This window comes from Lontra canadensis, unplaced genomic scaffold (assembly GCF_010015895.1).
Source record: "Lontra canadensis isolate GAN:19392208 unplaced genomic scaffold, GSC_riverotter_1.0 scaffold18, whole genome shotgun sequence".
Classification (NCBI taxonomy): Eukaryota; Metazoa; Chordata; class Mammalia; order Carnivora; family Mustelidae; genus Lontra; species Lontra canadensis.
In genome coordinates, this window is record NW_022631012.1 from 23,966,714 (window position 1) to 23,982,979 (window position 16,266).

At 40.4% G+C, this 16,266-nt stretch overlaps 1 protein-coding gene across 1 annotated transcript in view; it reads left to right on the forward strand.

Annotated features, from left to right (window-relative positions):
- COL5A2 (collagen type V alpha 2 chain) overlaps nucleotides 1–16,266 on the forward strand; it is a 134,670-nt gene that overhangs the window by 107,692 nt on the left and 10,712 nt on the right. Inside the window, exons 32-47 of the mRNA XM_032860255.1 lie at nucleotides 1,889–1,933; nucleotides 2,259–2,357; nucleotides 3,355–3,462; nucleotides 3,826–3,879; nucleotides 6,069–6,122; nucleotides 6,339–6,392; nucleotides 6,926–6,979; nucleotides 7,415–7,522; nucleotides 7,636–7,689; nucleotides 8,208–8,261; nucleotides 8,981–9,142; nucleotides 9,794–9,901; nucleotides 11,000–11,107; nucleotides 12,516–12,569; nucleotides 14,181–14,288; nucleotides 14,818–14,871. Of these exons, the coding sequence (XP_032716146.1) occupies nucleotides 1,889–1,933; nucleotides 2,259–2,357; nucleotides 3,355–3,462; nucleotides 3,826–3,879; nucleotides 6,069–6,122; nucleotides 6,339–6,392; nucleotides 6,926–6,979; nucleotides 7,415–7,522; nucleotides 7,636–7,689; nucleotides 8,208–8,261; nucleotides 8,981–9,142; nucleotides 9,794–9,901; nucleotides 11,000–11,107; nucleotides 12,516–12,569; nucleotides 14,181–14,288; nucleotides 14,818–14,871 (1,278 nt within the window). The remainder of the gene's footprint in view (nucleotides 1–1,888; nucleotides 1,934–2,258; nucleotides 2,358–3,354; nucleotides 3,463–3,825; nucleotides 3,880–6,068; nucleotides 6,123–6,338; nucleotides 6,393–6,925; nucleotides 6,980–7,414; nucleotides 7,523–7,635; nucleotides 7,690–8,207; nucleotides 8,262–8,980; nucleotides 9,143–9,793; nucleotides 9,902–10,999; nucleotides 11,108–12,515; nucleotides 12,570–14,180; nucleotides 14,289–14,817; nucleotides 14,872–16,266) is intronic.

Below are 16,266 nucleotides of genomic sequence, written 5' to 3' on the forward strand. Positions count from 1 at the left end.
CTTGAGCTCTGGCCCTAACCAATCGAACCAGATGGACATGAACTTTACATTACATCACGGCAGGAGATAGAGAGTTTCTGGGGAGGTACTACGTGTGTGGAAACATAGAAGATGCACCAGATTCAGACTTGGGGATTTAGGAAAAGTTTCCCAGGCAAAGTAATATCTTTTATGAGTAAGCGGGGAGGAAGGAAGGGAGATGAGCACAGCAGGTGCAAAGGTTTTGTTGGTCAAATGAAGGCACTGAAAAGGTTGCTAAGTCAGGAATGCAGAGAATAAATTCGCGTGGAGGTGGGGCTGGACGGTAAATCAGGAGCCAGGTTATGGGAAGTCTGACTTCAAATGTCGTTTTTTCGGATTCTTCTAATGGGAGGTGATGAAGGGCCTTTAAGCAGGGAGTAGTGTCACTAGATTTGGGTTTTTGGAAGATCACACCAAATGGAGGACAGTACATTGCAGGGATAAAACTGGAGGCCCCCTTGATACGGTTTTCATTTTGTTTCTTTTTTTTAGTAAAAGGCAAGGCTTATTTGAGGAACTGACATAAAAGGTGGGTCACTAAGTCACTAGCAGCAGTGATGTCCTAGTGTGACTGCCACCAGCTTGTGGCTGCGGCTACGTGCAGAGGAAATGCTAGTCCTCCATTCTGGAGGGTGTGACGTTACTGTCCCAGGACAGCACTTGCTTCTTTGTGTTTCCTGTCCCCTGCATCATCCTGGGTCGGGGATGGAGGATAGACACTGACGGCTCTGAAGGGAAAATACATGTCCACGTGCTCGAGAGAACTCTCCTGTGACACTAGTGGAAATTTCTCATGATGGGGGATTACCACGGAAGCAAACGTACTGCATATACTGAGATTAACATTTGTGGTTTTGTAAACATAGAGGGTAGTGGTTTTAGTGACCACAGGTATCTGTTCTCATCCAAGCGATCAGACACGGGCTACTTTGTCCAAAATTTAGTGCACTATCTGCCACAAAATTGCAAGCCATATCATATTTAGAAGTTGCAAGATGTACCATTACTTAAACGTTCCTACAAAACACCACATAATGCTGATTAAGCTACCACAATGTTTTCTATGAGATAAAATATTATTGAAAGAACTCCCAGATGTGTTTGTACTTTGGTTTTCTTTTAAACCACATATTACCTATTAGCATACATAAAAAGGAAAATAAGAGATAAATAATTTGATTACATTTTTCTTAAAACTTCACATTGAGGACCAACCCAACTTCTAAATTAGTTTTCATCCCAGTCTGATGACCGTGGCTTTCTACACAACAGCTTTCTTTGTCATTAGTTATTATTTTTAATCAAAGAGAGAGGTTTTGAACTTGCTGACAAACTTTCTTTTAGTTAAGAACAGACTGAAACTCGTGACATAGTCATGACTACACTAGTTTGAACCCACAATTCCCAGGGACTGTTGTCCATAGTGTATGGTCAGTGGAAATATTTACTAAATTGAGTCGAACCAGTTATGTTTAAGAAATCAGCTCCTTGTTGGTTTTTATTTCTGTTTCCTCTATTAAATTTTTTTCACATTAGGAAATAAAATTATTATATATATTGTTGTCTCTAAAAAGACCAGTGTGCTCTATTTGTGAGATAATGTTTTGCATGTCTTCATTGTCCAAAATCAAGCATTCAGCTTTAATAAACATTTTTTTTTCTGGAAAAATAATTTCCATCCAATGTAAGGGATATCCCCTCATTTTTAAAAGTATACACATTTTTCTTTCCTCATTATTATGGGTTTATTCAATCCTCTAATAGTACATTAAAAGAAATTAGATGTGTGGTATGGAAAGATTTCTAATAAATACCCAAAATTTAGCTCAAAGCATTTCTTGAAATTTTTTAAAATTATATCTTCTAGGGAGTTCCTGGAGATCCTGGAGCGGTTGGCCCATTAGGACCCAGAGTGAGTATTTTCTCTTTCTCTATTAACTTTATTTCCATTGCTTTCAGTTAAAAAAAAAATTTTTTTTCTCATAAGCTGAGCTTTATTTTAAGAATTAAAATTCTTTTCCTTGATGAAAATTAATCTTACGAGGAAAGTCTATGCCATGAAATAACATGTTCTTACTTCAAGTTCATTTCTTATCACTAAATTAGAAAAATGAACCTCAATAGTTGCTCATTTCTCAGTTTTTCTCTAGTAGAAGCAGTTTTGCAGATTTCCAGAAACATTTTTAACCCACTTTCACAACAGTTGCTGATTGTTTGACATCCCCGTGTTGCCCTAGGGAGAGCGCGGAAACCCAGGGGAGAGAGGAGAACCAGGAATAACGGGGCTGCCTGGTGAAAAGGGAATGGCTGGGGGCCACGGCCCGGATGGTCCCAAAGTAAGTACGGCAGTGAACTGGGCGCTTCAGAATGTTCCAGGAGCTACAGCCTAATAAGCACATGATGGAATTAGAATGGGTTTCTCTTGTCGCGAGAAAATTCGATTATATAATTTTGTTCTTCAACAAGTATTTAATAAGCACTACTAGGCTTTTTCCTTGGCTTTAAGGAGGCAGCTGAATGAAGTCTCTTCTCTGTGATAGGATTTATGGTTTCATGCACATAGTGATACATTCTCATATGAAAATCCATTCCTAATATTTATTTACATAATTTTACTAGTGGCTTCCATTAATGAGCAGAGATAATAAATAGGAATCTATATACCTTATAAAGAGATGTTCCTGATTATACACTCTGTTTTTTTTTTGTCTCATGTTCCTCTTACTAACCATAAGAAAGTACGTCATCATAGAAATCTGAAAGTAAAATACATCATGAGGCAAAAATCAGTCCCGTTTCCTTTGGGAGACATTTCAGATTGGAAGAAGACGGGTGCTCAATTTCGGTATAAACAATTAAAGTAGAGTTTTTCATGGTCGTATAACATTAGATCCCTTACATTTTCAAGGTCCAGAGTGATTACCTAGGATCGGCTTCCATTTAATCACTTACTTAGCCTGTAGGCAAGCTTAATAGCACGTCTTCGTTAGTGAGAGTGAAAAACTGTCTAAAAGTAACGTCCCCTTCCTTTATCAGGCCCCGCATGATGTTGTCAGGGAGAAAGGAAGGCAACCATTGTTTGTATTTGACTTGGTGCTCAATTTCCCCAAGGAAAAAAGTTGAAAACATAGACCAATGATTAGAAAGGCAAAGTCTTTTTGATTCCAAAAAATGAGCTCAGAGATAATTTTCACAAATGAAAAATATAAACACTAAGTTGAACCATATGAAATCTCTCATATTCCACTCTTTTTGTCTTACCAGCAGAGAAATCTCATGTGGCTCAATCTTAATACCGTATCGGCGAGGTCCCTTATTGTTGGTTCATTTTAGGGCAGTCCAGGACCATCAGGGACCCCCGGAGATACAGGCCCACCGGGACTTCAAGGTATGCCAGGAGAGAGAGGAATTGCAGGAACTCCAGGCCCCAAGGGTGACAGAGTAAGTCTCTGTTTTGTTTTTTTGTTTGTTTGTTTTGCTTTTTTTGTTTGTTTTGTTTGTTTTAGTTCATTCATTTAGAGTTTCTAAATTCCTCCTGAAAATTTTTTCTTGGCCAGGCTTTTGCTTCTACCATTCTAAGTCACAAGTCAATCTTCCTTCCCTTCCTCCTTCTCTTTCTTTCTTTCTTTTTCTGTCTTTCAATACCTATATTTATTCAGAAAATACACAATGCCAGCCACTGTTCTAGGCTCAAGGGATATAACTGTGATCAAAAGAGATAAGCCCCTGCCCACATGAAGCTTCCCCCCACGTGCGAGAAGTAGACAATTAAGTGAGTAAATGGCATTTTGTGTGTCTCCCCAGGGTGGCATAGGAGAAAAGGGCGCTGAAGGGACAGCTGGAAACGATGGAGCAAGAGTAAGTGAAATCAGCACTTTCCCAGCCGAGCTGGGAATCAACACTGTCAGTATCACATGGATTTGCCTGAACTTTCCAAAATAAAGTTCATTGTATTCCCATATGGTCAGGATTTGGAAGGTGATCGATTTTGAGATTTGATGTTGATCAATCACGGATACTCCTTTTGCTTAGTTTGAATCAGAACAAGCCAAAACGTCGTCATTGTCGAGGGAGTGAAACAGAGCACATTTTCCCGTGCACATGAGACAGTGCTTTAAGCAGTGGGGCTCCCTTTGTCTTTCTCCACCTTCTTTTCTATTTCATATGCAGTGTGTGTTTTTGTTCACGTGTGGATCGACTGAGCTGTTCTAGACCTCACTCCAGTGCAGGCAAGGGGAGTTTTCACTGTAGCAAGTTGAGGTGAATATTTCTTAATACGCTGGGCATTAGGGGTGAGAAAGTTACCGCACAATGGACCATTATTAATGCTTCAATAAGGAAGATGAAGAAGTGAAATTTGAACAAGATGCTTGACCCCAAGGCATTGTTTAATGTCATGTCAGAAGCTGACCTTTAACAAGGTTTCAGTTCTCAAACATACAAGACATTTGCAATTCTAAGGAGAGACGGAATATAGTTTTTTAGACTTTAAGGAAATTATTCTCTTGTGTAAGAGCAGATAGGTACAGCTGCTCTGACATTCAACATTTTCTGAAATAATTCCTGATATTTGAGGAGTAATTTCTGTTTCGGTGTGACATGGTTTGCTGGCAGTTGTCATCGCGTGCCCTGCTAAGAGCGCTTGTACCGTACAGAAAGAGCTCATGTGGAACCGTCATTAACGTATTGATTCTGCACATTGAGCCGCTGTTGATGCCCGACTATGTTAGCTTTTGATAAAGACAACAAAGTAAAATAAAGAGGAAGTTTTGTCTGAGTGGTAATTATCCCTTTTTTTTTTCTTTTTTTCTGAAAATCTACTTAACTTAGCCAATTATGAACATGAGTTCTTTCTTGCCTTGTAGTTAGCTCTAATATTTGATTCCATCTTTCAAGAAAGGTCTGAGTGAGTCTGACACACTGTTGCTATCTTATGTCATCGACGGCCTGTGGTGCGTAGTGACGTAGTGCAGAGCTGTTTGAAGGAGGGCTGCATTGACAGTTTATTTTAAGGTGAAATCTGAAACACTATCTATTGTTCCTACAAACCAACTTTGAAAATGCAGTGTGATAGAAACAGGACTTGAGCAATGACTGCTTTATTTTCAGGAAGGACATTGCTTTAGGGAGGAAGCAGAGCAGACCGCTTGCTATAATCTCACAGTAAAGAGAAAAAATGAGTAACATGTTTTCTCTGTAGGAAAAAAAAAAGGGGGGGGGAATTTAATGAAGTGATCTTTATATTTAATCCAATTCTTTAGGGAAATATATTAGGTAAATTATTGCAAGAATAATGTTCCATTATAGATCTAGAGAATATATGGCCACAGTATTCTCATGTTCTTATAAGAATATAAATTTAAGATGTCCTTTTTGTTCCTTAAATTCCCTTCGTAGTACATACAAAGATTAAATGGCAACAGAATATTTGGGCTGCCTCTGAAGAGGCAATGTACAAATATCAGAGAGATAACTTGTTCCAGAAAAGACTCCACTATAGTCCAGTTTAAAGAGTGTGACCACACGTCAAGAAGACCCAGTTCGAACCCCGACATGATCGCTCTCCCTAGGCTCTGAGCGTAAAAGAACCCCACCTTGGTGTAGCTGGGTAGTCACACTCCTTGTAATCTTAGGAGAATGTAGAAAACTCAATGCTTTATCACAGTTTCACTTTAAAAAAAAATAGAGTGGCACTTTGTTCATATATTTTAAGAGTATAATATTCTATACAAAAGAAGAAAAGCCAGGAAACATAGAAACACTGTAGAAGAGCAGCATTAATTTAGAACTAGTGTTTGAAGCCAGTGTTGTGTAGGTGTGACTTGAGGTGGATGGAAGAGAACATGTTGTAGAAAACATCCAGGAAATTGTTTTAGAGTAAACAGGAAGATCTTGAGAATATACAGATTATTACCATGTATTATAGACAATGTTTTGCCAAAGCAGCTACGCTATAACAAAATGGGATCTTTTGTGATTACTTGTTCAACCATGGAGAATCCCGTGTGTTCACTTCTTTACTGTGTCCGTGTTCTGTCCGTCGACAGGGTCTTCCAGGTCCCCTGGGTCCTCCGGGTCCGGCGGGTCCCACTGGAGAAAAGGTAACATCATAAACTGATGTTCTGTGGGTTCGGAATCAGGAAGTCGGGGTGATAGCTCTTTCTCATGCCTTTTCTCTTTCACAACATGTGGTAGGTGGGCCCGGTCATCTCAGAGGTCCCCCCGCCGTCTGCCCTGCATATAGCGCTCGGTTCCCTCCAGTTGCCTTATGTTTTACTTCTGCTTTGGACAGTAACCATCTAACATCTTCTTTGCAGGGTGAACCTGGCCCTCGAGGTTTAGTTGGCCCTCCGGGCTCCCGTGGCAATCCTGTAAGTGACAGTGTTTTGATGGTTTTAAAGAATGGGATTGAGCAGGAAAACAACTCATCGTTTTGTCTTGATATTTATGTAAAACCATGCCTGTTGGTTCAGGCTATTTGTAACTTCTTAGTTTTCAGCATTTACTTCTCTTTAAACTCAAAACCTTACCAGTCTGTTATTTCTATGCTATCTATTAAATCTCGGTAAGCAGCTTGTTTACTAAAGAGTTACGAAACTTTTGAGAGACTTCAGACCATGGAAATTTTTTTCTATGGCCCTTATCTCTATATCATCCTTAAAAGTCTTCCTCAAGAAACACATCTAATCATCTCTATAAACATTCCAAAACACTGTAAGTTTATATAATTGTATTTTAATTTTTTTTTAATTTTTTATTGTGCTAGTCACCATACAGTACCTCATTAGATTTTGATGTCGTGCTTCATGACCTGTTGTTAGCATATAACACCCAGTGTATTTTTAAATACTGTTCCCATTTATAGTAAAGTGTGAAAGCTATAGTAATCTCTGTTTTCTCGTAGGGTTCTCGTGGTGAAAATGGCCCCACTGGGGCTGTTGGTTTTGCTGGACCCCAGGTATGATCTGCAAGTATCTCTAATTCACAATGAACACTCTTCCCGGATAATAATAAATTTAATTAATTACCATTGTCCTATGCATTGAAGGTATACTAAAGATGCTGGAAAGTTTACAGTTTTCTAGGCAATATTCTCATTTTCAGTACAGTCTTTCACTCTTTCATACATTCTTTCACGACTGGCACTCAAATGGATGAGTTTGCACTATTTCAAATTCTGTACTTATTTGGTATAATAAAAATGTGGTGGGATAACTTTTTTTCTGACTGCCTTTGAAGATCTCATTAGGGCATTTTTTTCTCCTGTGCTTTAATACTGATTACAAAGCACCATTTAACAATATATGGTTAAATGATATGTTGGTAATAATCACTGTCTTATAACTTGTCTACAAGCGTTATAACCAACTGGTTATCTAAACAATTGATATAGGGTCCCGATGGGCAGCCTGGAGTAAAAGGGGAGCCCGGAGAGCCAGGACAGAAGGGAGACGCTGGCTCTCCTGGGCCACAAGGTCTGGCAGGATCCCCAGGCCCTCATGTAAGTGGAAAGAAAAACACCAAAAACCTGAGTCACGTGCTTAATGTTTAGACTTTGTGTTCAGCCCATGTTGCTTCCCTATTGTGATCTTTTGTTCATTTCTTTCCATGTAGGGTCCTAATGGTGTTCCTGGACTCAAGGGTGGCCGAGGAACTCAGGGGCCACCTGTAAGTTGGTGTGAAGTTCTGGTCGCAGACATCTAGCACTTCCTGGCCATTTTAAAGTGAATCTGAAGCTGTAACAACGAATTTTTACTTGCACAAGTAAACTCTTGTGGAAAGGGCACGTAAATGGAGATCTGGGTTGCAATTTGTTTTATGACCTTGGAGACCCAGCTGTCTCCTCCATAACATAAAGGATGCATTCCATACGGGAGAGGTGAGGGGTAACGGGGAACTGCTCTACAGGGCTCTGATATGCCAAAGATTAATGTGATTCCAGTGAGAGCCTTGGACATACTTGTATGTGCTCAAGGTAAATGCGAAGTAGAAAGGGGAAAGTAGCATCCTTCCTACCAATTAACTCAGATCCATTCTCAGAAACGTAGTATACAAGAAAAAAAATCTACTGTTTACAACAAGGAAGGGAGTCTAAAGCCTCAGCATCCCGGTGGGAAAAAACAGACCCCAGAAAGTACATAGAATCAAGTTATTCTAAAATTGCTCATGTGATACTGTATTTCTAGGGTGCTACTGGGTTTCCTGGTTCTGCTGGCAGAGTTGGACCTCCAGGCCCTCCTGTAAGTCATTTCAGTGACTCAGATCGTGGGTAGGGGAGTAATCTCACACACACACACACACACACACACACACATGCGTGCATGCGCACACACAGGAAAATACAAACACACATGTACACATGATACAGATACACATACATACTTGAGTTGCTGTTTATTCTTTTATTTAACCCCTTAGTGATTTGTTAGCCCATGTAAACAACCCTGACCCTAGTGATTCACGCCACCGCTGTCCCGTGACAGCGAGGTTATCTTTAACCGTCCAGTGTTTCTCAGAGTACCTTATTTACGAGTCCTCAGCCCAGCATTTGACTGTCATTCCGTCTGGGTACTAAGTTCTAACAGTATTGTGTGCTAATAACCGCTCCTTTCACTTGGGAAGCACCTCTGAGGCTTTGTCTAGTAAGTGTCATTCCTTCATTGTAAGATCAGGACGGACAGAAGGAAAGGTCTTCTATTCATGGATGGAGCAGAGACCTAAAAAGTTTGAAAATTCAAGTTAATTTCAACACACTTTTGATGTTGAGTCAAATGTAATTGTCTGCAAATAATTTAGATTTCCTCTTGGGAAATGAATCTGCAGCTGTGTTTTGTTTAATTTTGTTTAAATCCACTGAATGACTGATTATCTAACAGGAAAAATGGACCCAAGAGGCCATTGCACCAGGTCCTCTAATGTGGCTTTGACTTTGCCCTCCTGGGTTTCTATCTCATACTAGGGAGCTCCAGGACCTGCGGGGCCCTTAGGGGAACCCGGGAAGGAGGGGCCTCCAGGTCTTCGTGGGGACCCCGGCTCTCATGGGCGAGTGGGAGATCGAGGACCAGCTGGCCCCCCTGGTGGCCCAGGAGACAAAGGAGACCCGGGAGAAGATGGGCAACCTGTAAGTTTGGCACCTTGGTTTACAGCCACCTCTAATGAGATAGTTACTAACAGATCTCCATTGTATTCACTGCCGTGAAGAAACAGTTTATACAGTAACCTGGGAACTTTCATAAATCCTGAGTCCTTATATGTTTTAAATTTACAATTCTCTGCTCTAGAAGAAGAAGTAAATGTATAAGTATAAAATACAACAGTAATGGGCGTGGTGTTCAAAAACTGAACAAGACAACATTCTTTGTTAATACATGTGTTATATAAAGACAGTTTTTCAAAACACATTATTCTATTTGAAATCTAAACGTCTCAAAATACTAATATGTTTAGCTAGATTACTATTTCTTTTCTTTATTTTAAAAATTTCTTTGTCTTTTTAAAAAGAGGGAAAAAGCCTGAGTAGGTACCTCTTTCAGTCTGTCAATGTGCACATGACTCTTCAGGTTTCTTGGAACTCCGTGAGCTGCTTTCCCCTTTAAACAATGTTAGAGGCTCTGTGTTTGACTATAAATTATGACTATAATTTGTCATATGTAGTGTGGTTTTATGAAACAGAATTTTTTTCTTGGTCTGAAAAACCTATAAAGCTGTGAACTGGTCTTTGCATATGGTTTAACACTGGAGAATTTCTAATTGTAGTTTGTCCTCAAATTAGGGTCCTGATGGCCCCCCGGGTCCAGCTGGAACCACTGGACAAAGAGGAATTGTGGGCATGCCAGGGCAGCGTGGGGAGAGGGGCATGCCTGGCCTGCCAGGCCCAGCGGTGAGTGGCCACGTCGGTCATGTTTCATCTGATTATGTGCAATATAATTTGTGAAGGGAGAATTTTTTTTCTTAGTAGATTTAAAGTCTTTTTTAGACACAAATTCTGAGGATCATAAAAACCTTTGACTTTGAATGTCAAACCCTCTACTTAAGCATCTTGTAAAGTCTGAAAATTCTCTTTATTTAACCCCGGGACCAGAGAAGTAGACAAATAAGGATACAGATTTTGGGTGACTCTAAATCTTCCTTCAAAAATCAAAAATACCCGTGGAACTAGAGAAAGGGGCTAGTCTCCTCTGGGGAGTAGGTCGTCTCTTTTTAAATGCACACGCCTCATCCCAGCACCCACGTCTCGCCGTTCAGAGGGCAAGTTTTTGTTCATCATCAAAGGGGAGAAGTCGTTGAGCCACAGTCGTACTGGAGGTGGAGGTGGGCCGAGCTGTAAAGTCGGGCCGGGAAGGTGGCCTTCGTCCCCCGAGGGTGCGAAGAACCTGACACTCCCTGGAGGGCGATGAGCGTTTGGCTTCCTGTGAGCCTCGAAGACATTAAATTGTGCCGCTCAGAGTCTGCACGCTTGTGGGGGAGGAAAACTGGTGTTTGTGTTCGGGATGTGGACGGAGCGATGCACCGCGGGGCCCCGGGAGCGGGGGTGTGGGAAGGGACCTGACACCGGCCAGCGGGGGTTGGGAGGATTTCACGGTGATGGGCAGCGAGCCAAGGGCCCAGAAGGAGAATGTCCCGCGCCGACAGTGAGACCCGAGCGTGGCTGCAGGAACGAGAGGCGTGCCCGAGGTGGGAGTGAGTGAGGGCTGCGGCCTGACAAGGTGTGGATCCCACTGGGGCAGCAGAACCGACTGCAGCGTGTGGGGTTAGATCCCCAAACCCGCACCTGAGCAGGTGGCAAAGGACCCTTTTTAGTCCTTTTGATAAGTGGGGATGGATGTGGTAAGACGTGAGCCTCTGGACACTGTGCGGTCATGGGGAACACTATGAAAGGAGGGACTGAGGGGCCGCTTGAATAAACGCAGCCCTCACACGCGCACTGGCTTCTGACACCTCTGTGGACGCGGCTGACATGCTGACACTCTGGTTTCAGGGCACACCCGGGAAGGTTGGACCCACCGGTGCACCAGGAGATAAAGGTCCGCCCGGACCTGTGGGACCCCCCGGCTCCAATGGCCCCGTGGGGGAGCCTGGCCCCGAAGTGAGTGCTCCGGGGACAAGGGACAGTAGCTCTCCTCTTGTGATCTGGGTGTCGTGGGGACAGTGTTTTCATTTAGAAATCAATTATCCTTTGACCTGGAGTTTCCGAGTGAAGTTCCTGATGCACCTTCCTTCCCGGAGACTTGTCTGCACGACGGCAGGAGGCGGTAAGGTTGACGTCTTGGTGCCGACTTCATCCGGTCGCAGCCAAGTATGTCAGTTGGTTTAGGTTGTTGCCAAATTGTTTCAAAGGTGGAAGCACCCCTTCGTTCCTTCTTACGTCACTCTATAATGGCACATTTTCCAAAATCGCCAAGTTTTGTGGTGATAGGTTTAATACAGGATTAAAGCTTGTGAAAAGAGAAAAGTAGGGAGAGATCATTCTACTTAAATATCACTGCGCAGTAGCATTATGCATGTCACGTTCCCGAGTCTCATTTGAGAGGAAATCGATTTTTGAAAAGCGATTTGAGAAGTTATAGGTTGGCATCTCCTCTGTTCAGTGCTTTCATGAGTAAATCACAAGACAGTGTCACGTTTTCTTGAAACAATACCTTTCAGGACGATTTTTCATCAAATGAAAAATTCTGAAAAATTCTGAAAAAAATTCAAAAAGTAATATAAGAAGAGAAGAACGTATATTCTAAAAGTTGTTTCATATCTAAACCCAGTTGTTTTATTTTAAAACGTTAAGGATGTTGTTTGCATGAGCTTCAGATATGAGAAGGAGGAAAACCGTTCACTGGTGATACACACAAAACACAAAATTCTAAGAATAAAATTATTGCCTATGTATTTCAAAGGATTTGAGGAATTTTTCCCTCCTGTTTTAAAATAAAAAATAGAAATGAAGAATTTAGATTAAGTGCAGGATGCCTGCTGGGAGTGCCTGGGAGGGGGGTTCCATGGGGGTGGCACACCTCCATCCAGTGCTGCCTCCCCTGGGCCCACCAATAAAGAGGCTGATTAAGCCAACTGAGCATAGATTTAGTATTGTTCCACACAAAAAACTGAAGGATCCAAATTTGTAGCAAATTCCATGATAGTTCTAAGGTTCAGCTTCCATAGTAAATAACCGGACATTCTCAATGCTTGAATATGGAAGACGTGCACAGGACAAGGAAATAACGTTGCACTTTATAGGCACTAATTGTAAGTGGAAAATGCAATGTCTTCCATAAAACTGTATTAAAATTGGCACCAAAAAAGTAAGAATATGTTAATAATTTTACAAGCAATTCCAAGTAATAGAAAAGATGGCAGAACACTTTCTTCTACTAAAATTTCTATAAGTGCTAATTTATACTTTATGGAAGAGAGGTGGAAAACATGCTGTAATTTTTCTGGCAGTTGGGACGAGTTTTTTTCATTACTCGGTTAACTCATTTCTCAAACATGATTCATTATAGGGTCCAGCTGGTAATGATGGTACTCCAGGACGGGACGGTGCTGTTGGAGAACGGGTAAGGGCAGTTTCACTGATTGGGAAATCTGCAGTAATGTAAATTTGGAATCTTTGTAATACTAAAGATTTCATTGTTCCAGGGCCGCCCTGATTTTTCTGACAGTAGCTACTTTTTCTGTAATGTCATAATTTAGTCAGATCTTGTCAGTGAAATGAGATTTGAGAACACAGCAAGGTAAGATGGCACTTCTTACTAATTGTAGGAAAGTGCATTGCTTTCCTATCTGGTGAAACATGAAGGCTTTGGATGAGGATACAGATGAAGTAGTCTAAATTTCAACTGGTTCACAAAAGCATGGAAGCAGAAATAGAGCTGGGCACCATCTCAATTTCTCTACTCTTCTCCTCAAGTGAATTCCTCATGAGAAAATAAACCATGTGGCTTCCTATATGCTGTATATCCCATGATATGTGTTAAATCTCATGACATATGTGGAATTGAAAATATCCCCAAATTTCTCTGAAGTCCCAGCCCCTTTGGGTCATCACACAGTTGTCTCGAACTATGTATAGTCCACAGCAGGCGAAAAATCAGTCCCCCAGGCTAACCTCTGTTATGACACAATGACTCATCACTCTGGGAGCTCATCATGTAGCAGAACGGGCTCTAAAGTCAGACATTCACTGGAATCTTGATTCCTTAAGTAACCAGTGGTGCAGCCTTAAACAAATTTTCTGAACCTCAGTTTTAAATACTTTAAACGGGATTAATACTTATTCTGTTGGATGTTTGTGCATTAAGTAACATGTTTAGAGTATCTAGTAAGTACTCAAAGGAAGGGAAAGAAAGAGTTTTGAGGAATCTTAGAGTCAACCCTTCCCATCTACCATAAAGCCAGGGAGTGCAAGTTCTCTTGGCACCTGGGTTTTTCCCTTGGTCAGTATACATTGTACAACACAGTAGTCTTCAAAGATTTTGCTGATGTATTCCACGGTATAATTTTTAAAATCAACACTTGGAGCCTTGTCATAGTTGGGTCACCTGGATAAATAAGGATCAGCCTCTTTTTTCCAAATACCTCATTGCTTTATTCTCAGGTGAACTGTGCACTGTGGAAAAATCCTTAGTGTGGTGCCCAGAGCTGTTCACTCCTTGAGGCATTGCAAGACAATAAGACTCCGGAGAGATATGATGCTTTTTCTTTCATAAAATGGGGGAGAGGTGATTGTTAAGAGGAAGCAGGGAAGGATCCTTCAGTCCAGTTCCCTGAGAAAACACACATGGAGCTGAAAATCTAGAAAGTGGTTTCCTTAAAATTTTCCCAGTTTTCACACCCTGGAAAGTGTGTATCCCAAGTGAATAGATATGCTTGAAGACTGCTGTAAGAAACATGCTAAATTCTGGAGATGACACTGCCATACTCCAGTCATCTTGACTGTGGAAATCATAGGGTAACAGGGGAGGGGGGACATCTGAAATTGGGGGAAATATCCTTATTCTTTTCAGTTTGACTTATTAATAAGTAAATATAAGTAAAATACAAGTTGAATAATAAAAATCAGGTTTTAAATAAGTGCATATTTTCTTACCACAAATAGCATGAGCCTATAGAATGCCATTGGTTTAGGATAAATACGAAAAGAATAATACCATGGTTATTCCCATCAGGGTGATCGTGGAGACCCTGGACCTGCGGGTCTGCCAGGCTCCCAGGGTGCCCCTGGAACGCCTGGCCCAGTTGGTGCCCCAGGAGATGCAGGACAAAGAGGAGATCCGGTAAGGAGAGTCAGTTTTGTCCTGACAGTCGCAGACATCACTGTGCTGTATAAGCCCACGGTCATACATACATGCACGCTTGATGAAGAAGTCCAAACAAGGAATGATAAACAGTCAGTTATGACTAAGGCTGTTTTAATGTTAATGGAAAATATTTGATTTCTAGTAGATGTTCAGAAATCCTGATGCTTTGAATGTCATCATCTGAAGATGTTGTGATTTATAGGAAATGTAGTAAGTACACATCATGTTAAATTTAAGCTAGTAATGTCTTAGAGTAATCTGCTCAGGGGACCTTCGTTCAGCGAAGTCAGTTAATAAAACTGACTAAGGTAGTGTCACTGGAGTCGTAGTGAGCACGTTCTTACTCTGAAGGACATTAGCTTGGTTTTAACCAATTAGCCGTAAGAGTATACACATGGATACACATAAACACATATAAGTATCTGACTTACATATTTTTGATTTCTGTGTTTATATAGAATATGCATATTTTGTATATGCCAATTTTTGTGAAAATTTCTTCTAGGGTTCTCGGGGTCCTATAGGACCACCTGGTCGAACTGGAAAACGTGGCTTACTCGTAAGTTCTCTGTTTTTCTTTAAAAATAAAAATCTTTTCACATAGAATATATATACTCCCAAAGAAGCACAACTTAAGGTTCATAAGTGAAAATTAGCAAGCTCCTCAAACTGTGGACAAAAATATTAACACCCAGAAGTTTGTATTTGTTTTTATAATTTTAAGATATGTCCTCTGAATCTCACTGTGAGTTCTTTTGATAATCAATGAAGACCTTTGGAGTCATAGGTTTCTCTCAAAATAATAGGAATAATAGTGCCCTTGTTTGACATTTTCTAAAAATTACATAGGAAAATGGGTTTGAAATCTCTTTGTAAACTTGAAAAGAGCTAGTCAAGAATTTTTTATTTTCAGCTAGACTACCCTGCTTTTGTCCTGATCATTTTGCTATTTGCAAATGCTTCCAGGTTTATGATGATTATACAGATGTTTTACCGTGAATGAGTCATCTCTGGTGGACAGCCTAATAGGCCACGTTCCTTTCACACTCATTATATAAATTAATATCTATATTGATGAAGAAAAATTATAGCCTTAAATTCATGGCCTATTATTAAATCATAATTCTCAGCTTGGATTTGAGCCTGACTGGAGAAGATTTTGTAGTTATAGGGCATGTCAAGAGAGCGATTTTCTAACTTGTTACAAAAACAATGTGGTCTATTTTTCAGGATTAAATGAATTTTACTTAATAATTTAAATAGGTGCTTTCTGGTTTAGTTTATTTTCAGTTATGAAATTTTAGGACACCCCAAAACAAAAGAACCTCTCTAGCATGAAAACATTCAGGCTGATTTTAGTATTTAAATATGTGTTATTATATAAAATATATAAAAGTAATGAAGATCTACTCTTATTTTTATTATAAAAAGATTCCCATACTGTTTGACAATTAGGATGTCCAAATAAAAAAAGAGAAAGAACCAAACAAAAACTAATTTAAAAAAAATGATTAACCTGAGAGCCAGTCTATTTGATGATATTTTCCATTCTCCAAGTCAGATTGATAGAGTTTGAATTATCTTTTAGGAAAACTAAATACAACTGAAGCTGTCCCTATAGTAGGTGACCCTATGCCTCTTGTCTGTTTATTAGGAACCACTGGATTCTTGGAGCTGCTCTCATTTCCAAGACTTTAAAAAAAAAAAAAAAAGCAGCTCACTGAGACTGATCAGATTAATCTGATAATTTCTACCTCTTCTCTAGGCTTAGCATCTATCCCACAAGAAGTCGCTTACTTATTGCTTTTTTCATTAGTTTCTCAGGATCGGGATTGATGGACTTGGGTACAGATATTGCAGATAGGAGGATAACAAGCATTTCTTTATGTTTTCTTTAGAGGAGAGTGACCTAATGATGATATTCCTCTTCCATTTGCCTGAACAAGACTTTGCC